Raw genomic sequence first — 21,428 nt, forward strand, 5'->3', positions numbered from 1 at the left:
AGACTTGAGTCTTGAACACGTGTCTTAGGATTTCAAATCACAGGTGCACCAAGCCAACCTGAGCAATGCCACCTCAAGAACTGAGAGTGAAGGGGACACATCTCTCTGAGAGCCATTTCCTACCATGTGTGGACGTGGGCACGTGTGCCCCCACACAGAGGCTGTCCCAGGAGGTCGCCTCGTGGCTCTTATACTCCTGCCCTCCAGTGGACAGAGCTGTGTTCTAGAACGTTGCCTGCTCCTCCTCTCGTGGGGCGGGGGCGGGGGTGTAGCTCGGCTTTGGCCCAGCACTGAGAAGCAGCCCTGTACAGATGGTGGTGCGGCTGCGTACACAGTGGTCGGGCCTCCCAGCACTGGAGAGCATGGCTGAGCTGGTTCCGAACTCGCTCTGACAACATTCCTCTCCTGGCAGCCATGTAATCTCTCCTCCAGCCTTGTGCAAGCAAATGGCTTTGCAGCGGCTCCCCTCAGTCCTGGTGTAAGCAAGGTACAAGCATCAGGGCTGTGCCTTTGTATACATTTCCCTTATTTGGATCTTTCCACAAGGCCTTCCCTAGATGTCAATTTCCTCCTTCCTTTCCATGGATTTCCCTTTGGGTTGTATGAACACGGTTTTTCTTTTTAGTCAATATTAGGATGACTTTTAAAAATTTGCAGCAAAACCCCTAACTCCTCTAAACACACAAACAAACAAGCCAACAGAAAATCAAACCAGCAAACAGACGCATCCTACAAATCCATTAAAAGTGCTTCTTCAACACAGTCTCATCAGCCTCTAGTTAGGGGACGGTGTACTTGTTTCTTACACGGTTTAAGAATTGAGTGCTCGTCCGTTGCCCCACACCTTTAGCTTCTTTGGAACATGAGCTTCTGGAGTGCTGATCTGTCACTTCATTCTTTCTGGCCGCCTCCTTCCTCCTCCTTTACCTGGTTCTGTCCATTCCCTGAGTCTCATGCAATTATACCATCTGGCCGACCTTTTGGTTACTCCAGACCAGCTGTTCTCAACTCTGGCTGCACGTTAGAATCACTTGGGGGTTGAATTTGTCTTTGTTGGATTCTAGGTGTGCATATATTTAAACATACCTTAAGTGACCTGTACATAGAGGGGGTAAGAAATGGATAACATCTGTTAAATGGGATCAACTCCTTCCTTTTTCTACCTACCTAATGTAGCTTCTTCCTCTTTTGGTGATTCTCAGAGAGAAAATAGGGGGTTCCCTTGGGCGGTTGTTGGCTTTCAAGCCTTTGATCTGACAATGCATTCATAACTCTCTGGGAGTGTGGTACCCACCCTACAGGCTTATAGTCACTCTTAGAGGTCACAGGATGAACACGAGGTACAGCATGATTTTTCGCTTGCTTTATAATTTTCTCTATATCACTCTTTCATTCATAGTTTAGAAACAGTAGATGAATTATGTAGGCTTTTTAGACTCCTCAATAAAAGGAGAAGGGGAAGGGGAGCTCTAGGTTGAAGAAATTTGCATAGAAAGAAAGTATGCCCCAGTCACTGCACATTTCAAGATATGTGATATTAGTATTTGAAATGTTTTTGAGTCTGGTTCTTTTTAAAATACTTAGGGGCATCCTGGCTGTAAAGACACAAGGCATTTTGCACAGGTTGTATGTTTAAGCTCATGGGAAGAGAGTCATAAAGCACATCTTCCATATCCACCTTCTGTTGGGTATTGAGAAAACTCTTTTCTCTTCGTCTAAGCACCTGTGTTGAATTTGGTAGCTGTGGTGTTTGGACTGATTCAGCAGTAATTAATCTCCAGGCTAATTATGAGCTCTGTTGTCATTTTGCTAGATGTAATTAAACTGCATAGCTGGAGAAAGTTGGGGATCTCTGGTTTCCAAGAAAACTCTTCCCTGTAACTTGGCAAGGAGCTCAAGAGTGTCAACATAATCAGCCAATTAAATATAAGCTGGAAGCCCGATGTCCTTCAGGATGAGTTTCCATGAAGAAGACAAGTGTATGTTCACAAGAGGCACCTGCTGTTTTACTGCTGCCCTTTTGGAAAGAGCTTGGAGTATTCTAGAGGTTTTCTCTCATTAATCCTCTTGATAGCTTTATTAAACAGGAAGCAGAGCAGACATTTTAGTCCCTTTCAAACAGATGAGATGATTAACATCGTGAAGGTCAACTGTCTTGTCAAAGAGCATAGTGACCACGGGTCAGAAGAAATTTCAGTAATGTATTTCCTTTAAAAATGTGATGATTGTCTACATAGATTTCTATAGCAACCATCAAATACATGATTATACTAGCATAAAGATATGAATTGGTGAATAAATTCTTTAAGTCTTTTGGGGCCAAGGTTCTGTTCCATTTTTTAGTCTAGGGTAAGGAGATACCCTAACAAACGTGGGTGTTGCTGAATCACACTGGCCTTGGCCTTGCTCAGAAGGGCCACTTTGAAGAGATGAGGAAGAAGGTGCATCTGGTCCGTCTTTCCATAAAAATCAGCCCTGGTAACCTGTTTGGCAAATAAGTTGCAGGCTTCCAATGCCTGACATAGGTAGAAAGACATATCGTACTTTGTTATTTTAAACAGGTTTTAATGCTTTACTCTATCTCTGAGCAGACTCTTTGCCTTGGTGTGCACAGACTACATGGTCAAGGAGAAAGCATTTAAAGCATGGGACAGCTACTCTCGTTGCTGTGTTTCCAAAAGCATGTGTGGGTGTGTACATGGGCTCCACCAGTGATACTCAAGAACTCAGGATGATTTGGGGAGGTACATTGACTCATATAGGTAGAGTTTTATACTGTTGGATATTTTTCATAGTTTTATTTATGGCAAGGGATTTCCATTTGAAAGAGTAAGGAATAAGAATGTCCTGTTGAAAATAAATTTATCTAAGTAAAACTGTGACCCATATAATTGTTAAATAAATAATGATATGGGTAACGTGTGGGTAGAGGCACAATTATGAAGGTGGCACTCGAATGACTAAGGTTTAGGTCACAGGGGCCTCTATCCGTTCTCTCCTACTCCTGGTAAGAGATTTACCTTCTTGATTCCTTTGCCTCTACAGTAATTCCATTTTGTTAAAGGTGGGTCAGATAAGAAAACTAATGTGTTGTACCATTAAGTCACAAATATGTATTCCGTTGCTATTGCAATAATGAAAAGATAAGGAAAACCACACTTAAACTCTGCCTTGAGTCTCCGAATTAATTTTAGTGCCCAGTCATTTGACTAACAAAAGTTTGGGTCTTACAAACATATGACTTAGTGCCTATAATAACCACAGATTATGATTATTCCCTGAGAGTGTTTCTTCTTTCCCTGCTCTGCTGAAAACAAACAGCCATAGTAAAAACTCGGTTTCTTCCTAACCATGGACAAACTAAATGGCAAGAGATCCAGGCTTTGCATATTGACTTTGGCTTTGGAAAAACAAGGGAAACTCTAAAGGACAATATGCCAGTCCACATTTCCTGACACACACAACACGGATAATCTCACTTACCTTGTGCTAAGTGAAAGAAGCCAAACTCAAAATGTTACATACTTGTTGATTACATTTATATGACTTTCTGGACAAAGTAAAACTATGGGGACAGAAAACTTATTAGTGATTGTCAGGGGGCTACAGGTTGACTTCCAAGGGGCAGGGAAAAATTTTCAGGATGCTGGAACTATTCTCTCTCTTCATTATGGTGGAGGTTGTAAGACTGTATCCATTTGTCAAAACTCTTAGAACTGTACGCTAGAAAGGGTGAATTTTACTGGCTGTAAATTATACCTCAATAAACCTGACCGAAGAACAAATAAATGTTCTTAGTGTTCCATAAGAAGAATTACAAGTAAAATATGAAATAATAGTCAAAGCAAAACGAAAAGCCACAAATACCTGCAAATCATTTCTTGAGGGTGGAGAAAATCAGTCTCAAATTGCAAATTGATTTACCTTGATAGACAGCCTCTTAATCTGTATGTCTAGAGTGAAAATATCAAGTGTATCCTTTTATACAAACTGTTTCCATTCAATCTCTTTTTTTGTTCACGACTAGATTCATTTCAGCCCTACTGCTCCTCATAGTTTGAACAATTTATCATGGCAAAGCATGCTTTCTCTGGTCGGGTATTATATTAGTACATCGCTGACAATGATTGCCCTGTAGCAGTTTTTTTCATATAAAACACACTCTACCTTTGGTACAATTAGGGAATGCCTAAGAGTGGAAATGATGGAGAAATTAGGAACATATAAACTTTTGGAGATAACGTACTCCGAATTAGTTCGGAATGGCCAACTTTTAAAATAGTGTGATCAGGTACAGATAAGGTTTGTAGCCCCTCTTACCTTGCATGTCCCCCTGTCCCCATGCTCATGAGATTGTATGGAAAATTTTGGCTCCCCTGGGTGTCTTCAGTCTGTGAGTTCCTTAGGAGCAAGAGACATATTCATTTTTGTATCCTATTTCCTAGCACAGTGCTTGTAGGAACTAAAAATTGCTTCTGAATGAATAAGTGAAAACTTATGGCTTTCTAATGATCTTAAATGAATCATTACCATGTAAAAACGGACTTTTGCAAGGAGTTGGGCAAGTGACATGAATTCTGACATGCCAAGATGGACACATGAGGCCATATGTCTGTGATACTGTAGGTGTAGCTTTTCTTGGAGGCATGTGGCTGGACTTGAAGTCTTCTTGAAACTTGTTCTAGTTGCTGGTTGGTTAAAGTAAGAACTACTCAAAGCTTTTAATGCATTAATTAAAATTTGTTTAAAGTAGTCTAATAATGAAAATTAAGTCATTTAGGAAAAAAATGATGCATTTTTAAAGGTTCCTCTGCCTTGCAAATATAATGAATTATCAAAGGTTACACATATTTTATAGACACTGTTTTCTTTCTTTTTCTTTTTTTTTTTTTTGCAGTATGCGGGCCTCTCACTGTTGTGGCCTCTCCCGTTGCGGAGCACAGGCTCCGGACGCGCAAGCTCAGCGGCCATGGCTCACGGGCCCAGCCGCTCCGCGGCACGTGGGATCTTCCCGGACCGGGACACGAACCCGTGTCCCCTGCACCGGCAGGCGGACTCCCAACCACTGCGCCACCAGGGAAGCCCTAGACACTGTTTTTATAGGACTAATTGACTTTCTTTTGAAGCACTGGTATATTGTTGCCAATTCAGATCATTCCATAGTTCAAATAAGAGGTCCCTTTTCCTCATGGCTTTTTAGGGAAGTCTTTTAAAGTACTACATGAAAATCTGATTAATATATAGTCTGGTTTTCATAATTGTATCTGTTGTGATTCAAGGACTGATTTAAGATTTCTATTTCATTTTATTTTTCTTGTTTTGTGGCAATCACAGACAGTTAGCCATGTTCACCTTCTGATACCTATGACACAATTTTCATATCACAGAAGGCAGAACTCACCTTACCAAGCCCTCAGGATTGTTTACTGATTATAGACTCAGTTAATTCTTCTCAAACAGTGCAAACAGTCAAGGTCAGCTCCTTTTTGTTGATTTGTTTCCAAGAGGCCTCGTAGGATACTGCCCACCTCTGTAGCTCCATTTCACAATTGATCTTGGCTGTGTTTCCCTTCACACATTGTATTTATCATCATTTCACTTATCCCAGACTTACTAATCAATACATCAATTAACAAATATTTGCTGAGTTCTTTTTGTGGTGGCACATGATATTTATCTTGCCCAGGAGACATTGCCTTTCCTATGGTAACTACATTTAGGTTTCCCTTTGGGGCGTCTCTCCCTACATCTCTCAGTCATGTGCTTTGGAAGCAGCAGAGCTCCAGCAGTGGGCACATGACTCAGACTGGCCAATCAGTGTAGTCCATTTCTCTGGCCCCAGTGAATTGTGTGGTGATGGGCACACGACATGAAACAGTCCATTAGGAATGAATTCCATGACTTTGGACTAAAACTGTTGGGAAGAGAAGCTGTCTTTCTCCCAGGGTTACTAACCAGGTGCAGTATTTCTGGGGCTATCTTTAATCGCACTATTAGAGGATCTTTGAAGAAGGAAGCCAATATAGAGAAAACCAGACCCAAGGAATGGAGAAAGAAATTCTTATGTCCCTTTAAAAAGCCTGATCCGGGCTTCCCTGGTGGCGCAGTGGTTGAGAGTCTGCCTGCCGATGCAGGGGACACGGGTTCGTGCCCCGGTCTGGGAGGATTCCACATGCCGCGGAGCGGCTGGGCCCATGAGCCATGGCCGCTGAGCCCGTGCGTCCGGAGCCTGTGCTCCGCAACGGGAGAGGCCACAACAGTGAGAGGCCCGCGTAGCAAAGAAACAAAAAAGCCTGATCCAACTGTGTCTGAAGCTGATATCAGGCTACACGTGTACCTTAGAACATACACAATTTCTGTCCTTCACTAAAAAGGACTACTGATTAAAATACTCACATGTGCAAAGATTCTGAAAAATACAAATTTCTGGTTTCCAAGGGTTTACAATAGATCAGAAAGAATAAAATAGAATCATATCAAGTTAGCATTACTCTTCAAAAGTATGCTATTTTTTCTCTCTATCCCTGAAATTATTCAGGATTGTTTGCATATATTCCTTTCTTCAAAGATAGATTGCAGAGAAGAGAGCCTGGTCTTCTATTCACCTCCTTTTTCTTAATATCTAGCAAAGTGCTTGTACATGGAAAATAGTCGATAAATTTTTATTGAATTTATCTGAAAAGACAACTAATGGTACTCAGGGATTTATGGTAAATGCCAAATGAGTAGTTTAGATCATGACATCCTATTTTATGTTAAATCACATTTTTTGTCCTCTGGGCCAGGTCTTCATTCAGATTGCTACCACTAGATAATTTGTGTTTTGTTTTGCTTTCTTGAGCAAAGCCATGGCTCAATACTAGACAGAGGCAGCTTTGTGGGGATAGAAGAAGGGGAATTGAGAAAGCCTCCAGGGATTTATGTTTTACAAGGAATATGCTCCATTATCAAAATAATGTTAAATTATCTTGTTCACTTAACTTTAAATTGATAAACCATAAAATTTTAATGAGGAAAAGAGAGAGGAAGATTCACTCCCAATAATCAAAAGTATATGCAATAATAACATCTTGATCATAATCATTGTTTTTGAACTTTCCTAGCTCAAATAACTCAGCCACTTTTACATAGTTGCAGTGTAGAACCATTTTGTCACTAGTTAATTAGAACCAAATGCCCTGACAAGGTCTGATTCTTTCTTTATTCTCAGAGCTGTGAATCTTTTTTCTTCCTGGACCAAACTAAAGTGAACTTCGTTCCTGTTTGATATTTATCCAGCTTCAAAAGTGGAAGCACCTGAAGCTACTTTGTTCAAGGTAAGTGAACTAGATATCTGCAGTTAATATTTGTTTCTTTTAAATTTTAATCGATACAGGCATGTGTGGTCTTATATGAGGATGCATATAAAACAATGCTCAAAACAATGCTTTTATTACAGTAGCTAAGATTCACAGAAGGAACTGAAAATGCATGAGTGATATTCAACACCTCTATCTTTTTCTCTTGGGTTATGTCATTCTATAGGATGAAATAATGATGGTTAAAGTTTAATTCGTTTCTATGTTTTTTTTAACAACTTTATTGGAGTATAATTGCTTCACAGTGGTGTGCTAGTTTCTGCTCTATAACAAAGTGAATCAGCTATACGTACACATATATCCCCATATCTCCTCCCTCTTGCGTCTCCCTCCCACCCTCCCTTCCCCACCCCTCTAGGTGGTCACAAAGCACTGAGCTGATCTCCCTGTGCTATGCGGCTGCTTCCCACTAGCTATCTATTTGACATTTGATAGTGTATATATGTCCATGCCACACTCTCACTTCACCCAGCTTACCCTTCTCCCTCCCTGGGTCCTCAAGTCCATTCTCTACGTCTGTGTCTTTATTCCTGTCCTGCTCCTAGGTTCTTCAGAACCTTTTTTTTTTTTTTTAGATTCCATATATATGTGTTAGCATACGGTATTTGTTTTTCTCTTTCTGACTTACTTCACTCTGTATGACAGACTCTAGGTCCATCCACCTCACTACAAATAACTCAATTTCGTTTCTTTTTATGGCTGAGTAATATTCCATTGTATATATGTGCCACATCTTCTTTATCCACTCATCTGTCGATGGACACTTAGGTCACTTCCATGTCCTGGCTATTGTAAATAGAGCTGCAATGAACATTGTGGTACATGACTCTTTTTGAATTATGGTTTTCTCAGGGTATATGCCCAGTAGTGGGATTGCTGGGCCATATGGTAGTTCTATTTTTCGTTTTTTAAGGAATCTCCATACTGTTCTCCATAGTGGCTGTATCAATTTACATTCCCACCAACAGTGCAAGAAGATTCCCTTTTCTCCACACCCTCTCCAGCATTTCTTGTTTCTAGATTGTTTGATGATGGCCCCTCTGACTGGTGTGAGGTGATACGTCATTGTAGTTTTGATTTGCATTTCTCTAATGATTAGTGATGTTGAGCATCCTTTCATGTGTTTGTTGGCAATCTGTATATCTTCTTTGGAGAAATGTCTATTTAGGTCTTCTCATTTTTGGATGGGGTTGTTTTTTTGATATTGAGCTGCATGAGCTGCTTGTAAACTTTGGAGATTAATCCTTTGTCAGTTGCTTCAAATATTGGCAAATATTTTCTCCGATTCTGAGGGTTGTCTTTTCATCTTGTTTATGGTTTCCTTTGCTGTGCAAAAGCTTTTAAGTTTCATTAGGTCTCATTTGTTTATTTTTGTTTTTATTTCCATTTGTCTAGGAGGTGGGTCAGAAAGGTTCTTGCTGTGATTTATGTCATAGAGTGTTCTGCCTAGGTTTTCCTCCCTTTCTATGGTTTTATTAGATAACTAACATCATAGGTTTTTCATGAGACGGACCCCTGAAATAAGTTTGAATTTCAGCACCGCCATTTGTCAGAGCTGTTAATTGTAGACAGGTCACTTACCTTTGCCAGCCTGTTTTCTCATCTGTTCCTCATGGAGTTGCTGTGAGGACCAAGTATTCTAATGTACGTGAGGTCAAAGGACAATGGTAGTTGTAGCAAGAGCTACAGATTAGCTGGAGTAGTAATTCTGTACAAGCTTTCCCTATATCCTCCCTAGGAAACTTGATGTAAAGGCAATTCCATTTTTCCCCAATGTTGAATGGGCCATATGGCTGGCTAGGCCCCCTCTTTCTTCACATTCCGCCTGTGTCCCTCAGGGATGTGTATGCGGTTGAACTGGTATCCTTCCAGGATGGAGGGAAACTGTTCTTCAGTTCAGGGTACCCCTCTAGGAAACATGAGAATGACAAATAATAAAAAAGAACCAGCCCCAAATGCTGTCAAATTGTGAGTACAAAACTAATGTTGGTTTTCATGTCGCTGAATTTTTTGTTAAAGGAATTAAATTCTAACAAAACTAGCTTTGGTCAAAGAAGTTGACCCAATTTCATACAAGAAATAAGGATGTTACTGGGAATTGAACAGTTTATTGCTAGAATAATAAAGACGACAAGAGGAAGAATTATGGTCTCTTTTGTTCTCTCTTGAATCCCAGCTAGTAAAGTTGTGCCTGGACTATAAGAGGTGCTCAGTATATAATTATTGAATAAATGAGTGAATGCTGCTAAAAAAAAATAACAGGTGGACTTGGGCTGATTTTTAAGCATGATAAGTGTGCCATGTAAAATAAACTAGATAGAAGCAACATAGTTAAGCCAGGAAGCTGAAATTCCTCTTCTCTGAAGATCTCTAAGAGCAGGTTCAACTCCCATTTCTCCAAGATCCTGTCAGTTTACCTTTTGAAAAGAGGATAGGCCAGATATATTCTGAGGTTGAAAGGCTCTAGAACTCTCATGGGAAGTTCCATATATGTGTGAAAGGTCTTTCGTCATCTTGGAACTTGGAGAGCTTTGCCAGGCACCACAAATATTTATCCACAGTTAGTCTTTTACCCCCAATCATGCCTTAAGACAGATTTTCCTGCTACAGATCCATTTTGCTTCTGACACTCTTTTGTTGCAAGCCACCAGTTACCTGTGTGTGCAGGTGATAATGACCCCAGTGATATTTATTCATAGTTCACTTTTCCTTCACAGAAAGCAGGAAACAGTTCCTCATTAGTATCTGGGCCATATGTAAATAGCTGAATGACATTGTTGCTTTCTGTCCGCAAAGGAGAGAAATTTTGCTCAGGGTTTCACAGATAATACTGATTTTTTTGTGTCCCAGATCATGTTCAGGATATCATCATACATTGTGGTTCTACTTTCCTTTTGAAAATAATGTAGTAGATCAAAGTACTTATTTCTTTTATGTGAATAATGCTTTATTCATTTAAACTCCTAATATGAAACAAGAATATTTATTAAAAGATTTCATGGAAATTTGGGGTAGAAAACAGTGCTCGTTTTATAAGCAATTGGAAATCAAATGGTAATTATTTTGAGAAAGAACTTATTACCATGGTGGGCTACTGACAATTGTTTAGCATAAGGTAACTAATTTAATAATTAAGTGACTATATTTGTTGCCCAAATCTCTGAAAATGGACAGGTTTCATGTTAAATGGTCTAATGTATATGAAGCCAAAGCACAATTTTTGTTGTTTTTCTGGTTTGATTACTTAATAGATACAGTACCAGAAACAAACCACAGCCTAGAAGCCCCCATCATAGCTAGAATACATCTCAGGAAGACATAATTGGAAGATAAGTTTGAACCAATGAAACCCACAGAGCAGAAAGATGCCATTACAGATTTAAAGATCATATATCTTATACACTTTAAGATAAAGTTGATGAATCTGAAGGACCCAGATCAGTAAAACCAATTTAGTCACATTGCATATGTAAAGAAAAGACAATGGGTCTAGTGAAACTAAGATGACTAACATAGCAAAAGACTTCAGTGCTCTCTAGTTTGCTTTGAAGGTATAATTTATGAAGATGCTTTAAGGTCATATGTAACACAAATGACATTATTTCTAGAGATATATTTGTGCTCTGTAGGATTCATGAGTAATAATGCCTGGAGCACTCCAACAAAGGTAGTTGCATGAATTAATGGAGCAATCTGGGCATCAGTCCAATAAAAATGTTGGCTGAATGCTTCCTTGGGGGGAAAAGATGCTGAGAACAGGAGAGTTATAAGCAATTGATGCTGGTTAAATAGAACATCTTCCTTACTCTTTTCAGCTTGCTTCTGAACTAAGTCAGCTGTGTGTCTTTGAGAGAGGAAGAAGAAGACTTTAAGGGGCAAGTTTACTTTAATGCAAAGAGTCAATTTTCAAGTAACGTACTTCTTTTTGGGTAGACTGACCTGAGTATGAAAACCCAGGCTTACTAGCAAGCCCTTAGTTATAAAGTCTCTGCATTTAATGCTGATAGCTCAGATTTATGCTGCACACTTCCTATAAGATCAAAGTACAATATGTAATTCTCAATTTCAATGCAACTACATATTTGAATAAATTTATTTTGTGTTGGGAACAGTGGGAAGAAATGGAGTCAGTTAACCAGGTCTAATAGGAAGAGTTCCCTTCTCTCTTGGCTTGAGGTCTTCCATGGGGACATAAAGAAATAAAAACTCTAGGCTCATAAGAACTTCTGTGTCCCACTTGCCAATCAAAAATAGAAGGCAACTGGTTGTCTTTAAGTGATTGGTAGTGTGCATGGAAGAAAAGAGCATGCTGTGGAATAGCTGGGCTGGGTGGAGTGTCACATGCCTTTTAGAATTGGTCTGAAGGTCACTCTCTCCATTTATAGCCATGGAATGGATGGAGACCAAATTCAGTGTCAGAATGTTTGAGATCCATCCTTATTCTATAACTTTCTAGCCATGTTACTCAGGGCAGGTGGCTTAACTTCTCTGAGGAGAAGTTTAACTTTTTAAATTTACACAATTGGAAAAATAAAACTCTCCTCTGTGTCTTACAATCATTTCCTGAGACGCTATTGAAATAATGTATGCAGATGTGTTTTGCTGGTTGAGGAGAACTATGCCATTGTGAAGTGTGGACATTATTATTCTCTCTAATGGAAAGCTCCCTGAGGGTTTATACCGTTCATAAACCTCTTCCAGCTGCCTACTTTATTCCCCAAACCCTCCTCCTTTGGCTCTTCTTGTTGTTCTAATTACATCCAGGAGGACAACTCCATTAGGAATTAATGAGCTTGAGTACCTTCATTTGCCATCTGCTCCCCTCCCCCTTTTAACAAATGAAGGTGTGTCTCAGCCTCAAGACCTTATGTTGACTGTAGCCAGGCAGATGTAGCCAGAGTGATTCAGATGAGAAAGGTTCTTTATTCCATGGTACCAAGGTCACATTTGGATTTGGTGCTGCTTTTGGAAGCCAGATGACGACTGGAAGGTGAGAAGAGCCTCTGTTTAGAGCCCTGCTATGGAACACACTGGCCCCACTGGCATTCATTTATTCAAGCAGGCGTTTATTCATTCAATTAACGTTTACTGTGTCTGTTATATGCCAGACACTGTGCTAGATGGCAAGGATATAAAGTTGAATGAGACGGACTCTTTTCCTTGAATTGCTCACAGCCTACTGGAGGAGATAAATACATGTATCCAGGTAACTATAGTGCAATATTTGATGTGCTCTAATAGTCCTATAGCACTGAGTCTAGGTTCAGATATAGGGAAAGTTAGAAGAGCTGAATTGCTCTCACAATTGGGGCTTTTCAGAGAAAGGACTGTCTTCTCAGTTGCCTCCATGTCTATTAGCAAAAGGAACTGGTTTGTGGACCAGTAAGTATCTAGCTGATAACCCCCAATTGCACATCTCTCTTTTCCTTTATTCCTATGTCTGCTGTGTCCAGTTTGGGAATCACCTAGGACATAACTGCAATACTGGAAAGATTTGCAAATGTAGAGAATAATAATCTCCCATCTCTATTTATAATAACTGTGTACCATCTATTGTTTAATGAAGAGGGTGGTAATTAGGGTCCTAATAGATAACAGATGGCACACAAAACTGTTACAAGGGTGTGAGTACAGCCCCATAGGAGGGATTGTGCAGGAATCTGGGGCTAGGAGCAGCTGAGCTGAGACAATCTCTATGTCCAAAGGGAAGAAGAGAGGGATCAGTTTCAGGACCGCAGCAGAAAAAGGACCCCTGGAGAATTGGTCTTCTTGAGAGGTACAGTAACCTTCAGTAAAAGGTCATAGTTAGCCCACTTGGAGGCTATCTAGCAGGGAGAAAGCCAGGGAAACAAATCCCCTGCCTTCACTTTCCTCCTCCCTCCCTCCCTCACATCTCTCCGATGCTCTCCATGGCCCAGACCCAGCTAGAAGTCTCAGGGGCTGGGATCCTGTCAACCTCACCCTTCCAGTTCACCAGAGAAGGGTGGAGAGGGGACCTGGGAGGGCAAACAGAAGATAACCACCCAGGAGAGATCAGGATCCTCACCTGTAACATGACTGTGTAAGAATGTAGACTTGCCTGCCCCCAAAAGTTATGTTAATTATGTATATATGCATATATATATGTGTGTGTGAGTGTGTATATATATAACATAACTTTTTATGCACATTTTATTATGCCTATATATACACATATATATGCACATATATACATGTGTGTTTTCTTAAAATAATAGCACACAAGTTCTGTACAGTAAGTCCCCTACATACAGACCTTCAAGTTGTGAACTTTCAAAGATGCAAACATGCATTCGCATGTCCAATCACGTAAGTTCAAGTGTCTGGGGTAAATTGTCACGTGCATGCATCTTCTACGAGTGGTTGTGCTTTTGTGTAGTTTACAGAACTGTATAGAGGACAGTAGTACAGTATCTTTATTTCAAGACCAGGCTGTCCAGAAGCAAGCGTAAAAGCATAGGTAAAGTAGCTGGTACTACTGTACTTTTCAGAGTACTGTACTGTAAGATTAAAAATGTTTTCTTTATTTTTTCTGTTTGTTTTGTATGTATTATTTGTGTGAAAAGTATTATAAACCTATTTCATTCCCGTACTATATAGCCGAGTTGTTAGTTGGGTACCTAGGCTAACTTTGTTGGATTTGCAAACAATTTGGACTTAAGGAACGCGTTCTCGGAATGGAACTCATTTGTATGTAGGGGACTTATTGTTTAACTTTCTTACTTGAGATGCTTTACCAAACACTCTTTTTCTTTCCTTTTTAAAAATACTTTCTTAGTTATGGAAAATGTCAAACACACACATACATAATAAATCCCTAGATGCCCATTATTTTGCTTTAGTACTTATCAATTCATGACCAATCTTGTTTCATCATGCTCGCGTCCAATCTTCATAATCCTATGATTTTGAAATACATCCCATGTTTGGCTTTTGTTAGGCCAAAGGCATGTTAAAGCTATTTTTTAAAATGAATCCCCTTTCTCAATCACAAATTAAGCATATATTTTTAAGAGCTGAATCATAGGCAGTAATTAATATATTTTAAAAGGTCAGTCAGCCTCTCTTAACCCTAGATTGTTTTAAAATGATAAATGATTGCAAAACACAATGAATAACATGATTTATATAACTGTTTACTGTGTTATAGTTTAAAAATACTGGCTTATACCTTTTTTTTTAACCTCTTTTTCTTTTCATTGTTTGGTAGTTAACTAAATTCCTAAATGACGATTTCTTCCGTTTTATTTATCCCCCACCCCTATATTGGGAACCTATCATGGGGTACCATTCAGTATATAGAACATTGTTCCCCTCTGATTTGTAATGTCCCATCTTCCATATATCAGATTTCAATACATGCATGGGCCTGTGTTGGGCACCTCTTTTTATTCTGTTGGTTTATTATTTTTTAAATCATTGTGCCAACATCATACTTTATAATATACTATAAAGTATCACTTTATAATAATTCTTCATATCTGGCGTTTGGAGTCTTTGGACGTATCCTAGCCTTTCTTGGCCCGCTCTTCCATATAAATAGGTTCAGCTTGTCAAACTCCATGGGGAAAAAATCCTATTGGTATATGGCAGTTGATTTCTAAAATGATCTGAACTACAAAACATATTTGTTGAGAACTTTGAAAGTTTTCTAGAAGTTTATGAACTGAAGGCTTCATGAGGCTTAAGACAAGCAGGAATAAAATATGATTTTCTCTTTGTGCATGTGAAGGCTTGATTAAAAGAAAAAGAATATATTTTTGTAATATTTGTGTGTCAAGCATAGGATCCATATCTTTTTGTTTAATGTAGTTTTCTACTCACTTTAAGATCTTTCTTTGCAATATGGGCTCTCAGTGACTAAAAAGGCAAGGTTGAGAAGAAATGAGAAATGATTGACAGAAGATCTCAAGAGCTCAATGGTCTCAAAAAATATGCACCATGGACCCAAGGGGCAATGCATAGAAGGAATATATTAATTGGCTGGTGATTTGAAGATATTAATGATGAAGACCATGGCTGCAATACAGCTGAGTCACCAGTCATTTAAAAATGTAGGATCTGAATGCTTAGGAATTGTATTAGTTATCTGTTTGCTGAGTAACAAATGAGTGGCTTAAAACAACCCAGGTTTTATGGGTCCGGAGTCCAGGCACTGGGTCCTGTGCTTGGGGTCTCACCAGGCTCTGATAAACGTGTGGGGTGGACCACATTTTCATGTGGACATCAGCCTGGGGGGGAATGCACTTCCATGCTCATTCAGGTCGTTGGCAGAATTCATATCCTGGTTGCTCCAAGACTGGGGTCCCCAGCTTTTTGCTGATTGTCACTGGAGGCCACCCCAGATCCTAGAGGCAATGCAGTTCCTCCCTGTGGGCTTCTTCGGTGTGGCTGCTTGCTTCAGCCAGCAAGGAGGGTCTCTGGCCTGTAGAAGGCCCGGTGCCTCTTTTATGAGCTTTCACCTGATTAAGGCCACACAGGATAATCTCCTTTTTGATTTACCCTTTTGACTTGGGACCTTTATAACATCTGCCAAACCCCTTCACCTTTGCCATACTCAATTGTTTAGAAAAAAGTCACAGGTCCTGTCTATGCTCAGAGGGAGGTGGTGATCATACAAGGTGTCAACACCAGGCGAACAGAGTCATAGGGCCACGCTAGAGGCTCTTTGCATAGGGCTAAAATAAAATGGCAGAAAAATTGTCATCTGTGGTCACAGTTCTGGCCACCTGGTTCTTTAAAAGGAAAGGGCGTTTCTGGGATGAGACCTGCAGAGGCAGAGGTGTTAGGGTGATGTGGGTGCAGCCCGTTTTGCCTTGTGTTTGTGAGAAGCAGAAGGAACACACATTGGCCTCCCCGAGCTTTCAGGGTATCTGTGCTGTAGGGCTTGGGAGCTTGCTGTGGGCTGTCTCCCCTTCAGAGCAGTAGATGTGGGGACGCAGCCACGTGGCTCTGACGGGCAGGCAACACGGATCTCCTTGCAGTCAGCAGCCCAGGAAAGAGTTAAGCCTTGGCTTTTGTTCCTGAGCTAGGAGATTTTGATTAGATGCTTAATTGCTATTGGAACCTCGTGTGTAGGGTACACGCTTAGCGACCTGAGACAGTCAGAGACCGAATTTAGTACCTACCCTTAGGCCTGCTCCCAAGGACGAGAAGAAAAGGAGTTGTGAGGTACATTGTTGGCACAAACGCTGGGTGAACAATCACCTTCCTGGCCCAGCAGCAGTTTCCTGGTGCAGGTGATTCTGTGGCATTTGTGCTGTACAGCTCCCTTCACCTTTCTGGCCCCAGCCTGCAAAAAAATTCTGGCACAGCAGGGAATTAGTGCCTAATGGCAAGAGAAAAGGAAATTAGCATTTCCTAACAGCTAACCAAACACAAAAGCGTCCCCCAGCCTTGCACGGAACACCTCTGACCATCCATCCCTCTATGGCCAAGCCCTGCACCTTACAATTTGTGCTTAATTATACAGGAAAAGAGAAATCTGTTTCTCTGGGAGAGCCTCTGAGAACCTGTTGGGGAAAGCTTTCAATTTTAATTACAGAAGAAATACTGGCTGAGGCAATGGTGAGAAGGAATTACCTTTCCTTTTCTTCTGATTTTGCAAAACAGCTGGCAGCAGACACTGGCACATAGAAGGTGTGTAGGAAATGTGGGTCCAATAACTGAATAAATATGTGAATGAAAAAACAACTGTGAAACACTTACACAAGAATATTCTTCTTTCAAAAGAATAATGAAAAATAATTTCATTCAATAAGAGTCATTCTTAGTTACTGATACATGACTCAGTAGTTCCCATTCAATTTAAAATGTTCCATTTTTTTCTGATACTTAACAAGTCATTAATTGAATGTTGCTCACTTTTAAGGCCAATCTGTGAGACATTATTTATCCTGTCTACTCTAAAGTTCCAGCATCAACGCAGGCGGGGCTTCACCATGTACTGATCATGGGACCTTGGCCTCTCATTGCCTCAGTTTTCTCATTTGTAACATGGGTATAATAATAGGCTTATTTCATAGGCCTATGAGGAGGAAAACCTCATATATATTTGTGTGTGTCTATATATATGTATTTAAACAGTGTCTTAGAATAGTGTCTGGCACATGATAAGCATTACAGAGTATTGACTGCTGCTACTAGTACTGTTATTATGAGAACTAACTGTTGAGAATAATCCTTCATATACTGGTTTATTCCACTCAAGATAAAGGAAACTAATAGAATATTAGAAATCAGATTAAACACAGAAAGCCAGTAAAATATACCAAGACAGAAGATGATGAGAGTGTAAAAGCATAGAAGAAAAAAAAACGGTTTTTGTTTTTGTTTTTCTTTTTTAAAGAAGGAAAAAGCCTAGAAATAGGACAAAAACTATTCGTTGGCTATACTGACATGGAGATCGCTGGTGACCTCCATAAGTAAAATTTCAGGACAGTGGGCAAAGAGATTACGGTGAGAGAAGTCAGATGGATGTAACTTATAGAGTAAATGGGACGTGAGGAAATGGAAACAATATATGAAGATAACAATTTTGAAAAGCTCAGACATGAATTGGCTAAAGAAGATATGCAGGGATTAGGGGAGGAGGGAGGCTTTCATGTTGCACGTATAGTTTTTAACGTTTTAAGTTGGAGTTACTAGTCTAGAATGAGGTTGAATTTTGGCAAGAATCATTCATAAGGAGTAGATGGGTTGTAGAAAATGCAGTGCTGTGAAGTACTTGAGAAGATGAGAGGAAATGAAATGCTATCTGTAGTGCACATGGCCTTTTAACTTTAACTCCTGTAGTAAAAGGGAATACAAAGATCAATGCAAATGCTAATGGATTAATGGATTTGGCAGTGGACTATTTACTGACTTCTGTGTTCTTAATGAGTTATGAAGCACCTCACCGGCTCAGAATGAAGGAAGTAGAGAGGATGGAGGAACATTTGAGGAGGGCAGGTAAAGCTTCTCAGAAAATAGTCCTTAAGGAGAATTAGAAAGAACGTACTATAAGTCAGAGCACTATTTTCAGTCTTGAAAATCCATTTGAAGCTGGTGATTATTAATTTATTGGAATACCAATTTGCCCTGCCACATGATTTTTCTCCAGCTACCTGGATATAAGTTACACAGAGGCAGAAGAGAGTGAGAGATAACAATCGAGAGAAAATACAATTAGTATTTTTTTTACCTTTTTCCACTTCCCAGCTCCAACTCTGGGGAGCCTTCATGGACATGGCTGCCCTCCCAGCCTCCAGCAGCACTCTGTTATCAAAGAATTCAAAGAAATGGAACATAGGTTTCCAACTTATTAATTTAGCAAAATGAAAAATTTTATATAATGTCTTCTGTTGGCAAAGATGTTTGCAATATAATTTGGTTCCATCTTTTGACAAGTAATTTGGCAATGTCTAGCAAGATAAAAATGTTAATAGCTTTTTACACATTAATTCTAATTCTAGATGCTTATGCCAATAAATACTTTATAATCCAGAAAATTATTATATAAAGATGCTCATTGTCATGTCACTTGCAATAACAAAAAATTAGAAACACCTTTAATTGTTAACAGTAGGAAAACAGTTTAGGAAATTATATCCACTTAGTAGAAAATTACACAGTTACTATAGTATAATTACAAGATGATGGAGCAAAATAGAATAATGCTTAATAAAGAAAGAATGAAGAAAGCTGACCTAAAATTGTGTCTTCCTTACGACAGTAATTATGTAAACATATAAATATTTATTAAAACTTAAAACCAAAATAAGGTTTTAAAAGCTCTGTACCAGTAATGGGGATTTTATGTTTCTTTCAAAATATTTTTTAACATAACTCTTATAATTTTGTTTTTTCTACTCCTTTTCTTAAGAATTTCTGATTATTACCTCATTTTTCATTTCATAGTTTCAAATAAAGTCAGCAATTTTATCATCAGAGAAGATTAGACTTATTTGACAGTTCATAATTCCAAGTTATTTGGTTTAAAAAGACCATATACACTTGTAGGTGCTTTCAAAATAAAATTTCGAGAATTTTTTTTTTTTTTTGCTCAGTCTTTCCTAGTATGGAGATTAAGCAAACTACCTAAAATTGCTAGCCATTCTTTTTTCATTTTTGGCATTTTATTCAGTTATTCACAGAAATGATAACCAATGAGTCTGTAGTTGCCTCTGCCAATTTCTTAAATCCTCTATTATCCACAATATGAAACCATACTAATATGAATGCTTCCAGTATTTTCAGAGCTCTTTAGTTATTATACTTGAGCATTCTGTATGAAGTATCTTATGTAAGTGTAAAATTTAGACTCAACTTCTGGAAGCTTTTCATTTCTTAGTTCAAAAGTGAGAGATGCTTAATCCAGCCATATGATTAACAATTACTTGTATAGTAAGAAGCTCCTAAATTATTGTTTTATGGATACCTGCCAGTTTTCTTGCCATTTCTCAGAAGTTCTCTATTAAACATATTCTCTCTCTCTCTCTCTCTCTCTCTCTCTCTCTCGCTCTCTCTCTCTCTCTCTCTCTCACACACACACACACACACACACACACAGTGATTAAAAGCACAGACTTTGGCATTATGAAGTCTAAGGTTCAATTTCCAGTTCTGTAGTTTCTGGGCCACTTCACTTTAGGCAAGTAACCTAATGTCTCTGAACCTTGTTATTTTCATCTGTAAAATGGACATTATAATCATATCAGACAATCCTCAAAACATCCGTAATGATTTTAGAGTTTCAGAGTCAGGTACAAGCAGGCACTCAGTAAATGGCTAGTGCTTTTATCACTTTATTATTATTTAGGTCTTGATTTTCCTTGAGTCTGTGAGTCCCCATAATGAAACGTAATTTCCAGTAGATTAACACCTGTTTTCACCAAAAATTTTAACTGAGTTCATTACTTTCTGTGCAACCCAGATTAGTTTTCTGCCTTTTTTTCTGTGCCGTATGTAGGTGTTCAATAGATTTATTTAATAAATGTATGAATGCATGAATGCATAGATGAATTTTTAAATGCTTCTTTTTGAGAAGGTAGAACAAATGTGACACAGTAGAACAGATAAGAAAATAGTCCATGGAAAAAATGGCAAAGTCACATATGTGCCCAGGGCCAGCCTAAGAAGAAATGCGTTTTTTTTTTTTAAGGGAAAATGTGTTGAATAGCTTATTTTAATTATTTTTAAAAGTTAAGTACAGGGACTTCCCTGGCGGTCCAGTGGTTAAGACTTCGCCTTCCAATGCAGGGGGTGTGTGTTCAATCCCTAGTCGGGGAGCTATGATCCCACATGCCTCGCAGCCAAAATACCAAAACATAAAACTGAAGGAGTATTGTAACAAATTCAATAAAGACTTTAAAAAGTGGTCCACATCAAAAGAAAAGTTAAGTACAAAAATTTGCTGATGATTTACATATTTAGCACCAATAAAATAATGTGAGATTAGCTGTACTAAAACAGAAGGTTGAGCTACATTCGCATTAAGTGACATTATATAGTCTAATTTTGTGGAAAACTTCTGAGATGGCTGATAAAAAGTAAGATGGTGAGTGACCTTTGAGCAGAAAAAGACAGAAAGAGAAATGGCCTTTTCTACATTCTATTGTGCCTCTAAGTAAAATGCTTGGTAATCTAGCTACAAAGCTATATGTCATTTGGCTTTAGGCACCTACTGTGATTTACCTTGTGAAGATCAGATTTTGCCATGGAGAGGATTTGTAAAAGTATCACACATTCCAGTACCATTGGCAACCACAGCTACCAAAAACGCTAATTTAACTTGATGAACCTAATGTCAGATGATAGTATCATTTCTTGTGGGTGTTTTCGGAAAAGGTGGGTAGGAAATGTATAAAAGTGAATACTTTGTTGACTGAAATAACAATTCAACATTTTGAAAACATTAAATACATTAAAGTTGTTATAGCATCAGGGGTTAATATTTCACTGTACTTTAGACATTGCCTACAATCAACGTTTTCTGCCCTTTGAAACAGAATCATGCTTGTGGTATGCATTAATCATATAAAAGATTAAACACTGAAAAGAAATTCAGCCTTT

At 39.0% G+C, this 21,428-nt stretch overlaps 1 protein-coding gene across 1 annotated transcript in view; it reads left to right on the forward strand.

The window, feature by feature from the left end:
- LOC308610051 (transducin-like enhancer protein 1) overlaps positions 1–7,497 on the forward strand; it is a 58,080-nt gene extending 50,583 nt beyond the window's left edge. Inside the window, exon 5 of the mRNA XM_081259333.1 lies at positions 7,211–7,497. Within this exon, the coding sequence (XP_081115459.1) occupies positions 7,211–7,267 (57 nt within the window). The 3' untranslated portion in view covers positions 7,268–7,497. The remainder of the gene's footprint in view (positions 1–7,210) is intronic.
- The last annotated feature ends 13,931 nt before the right edge of the window (positions 7,498–21,428 follow it).

This window comes from Mesoplodon bidens, assembly GCF_964165515.1.
Source record: "Mesoplodon bidens genome assembly, contig: HAP1_SCAFFOLD_81, whole genome shotgun sequence".
Classification (NCBI taxonomy): domain Eukaryota; kingdom Metazoa; phylum Chordata; class Mammalia; order Artiodactyla; family Ziphiidae; genus Mesoplodon; species Mesoplodon bidens.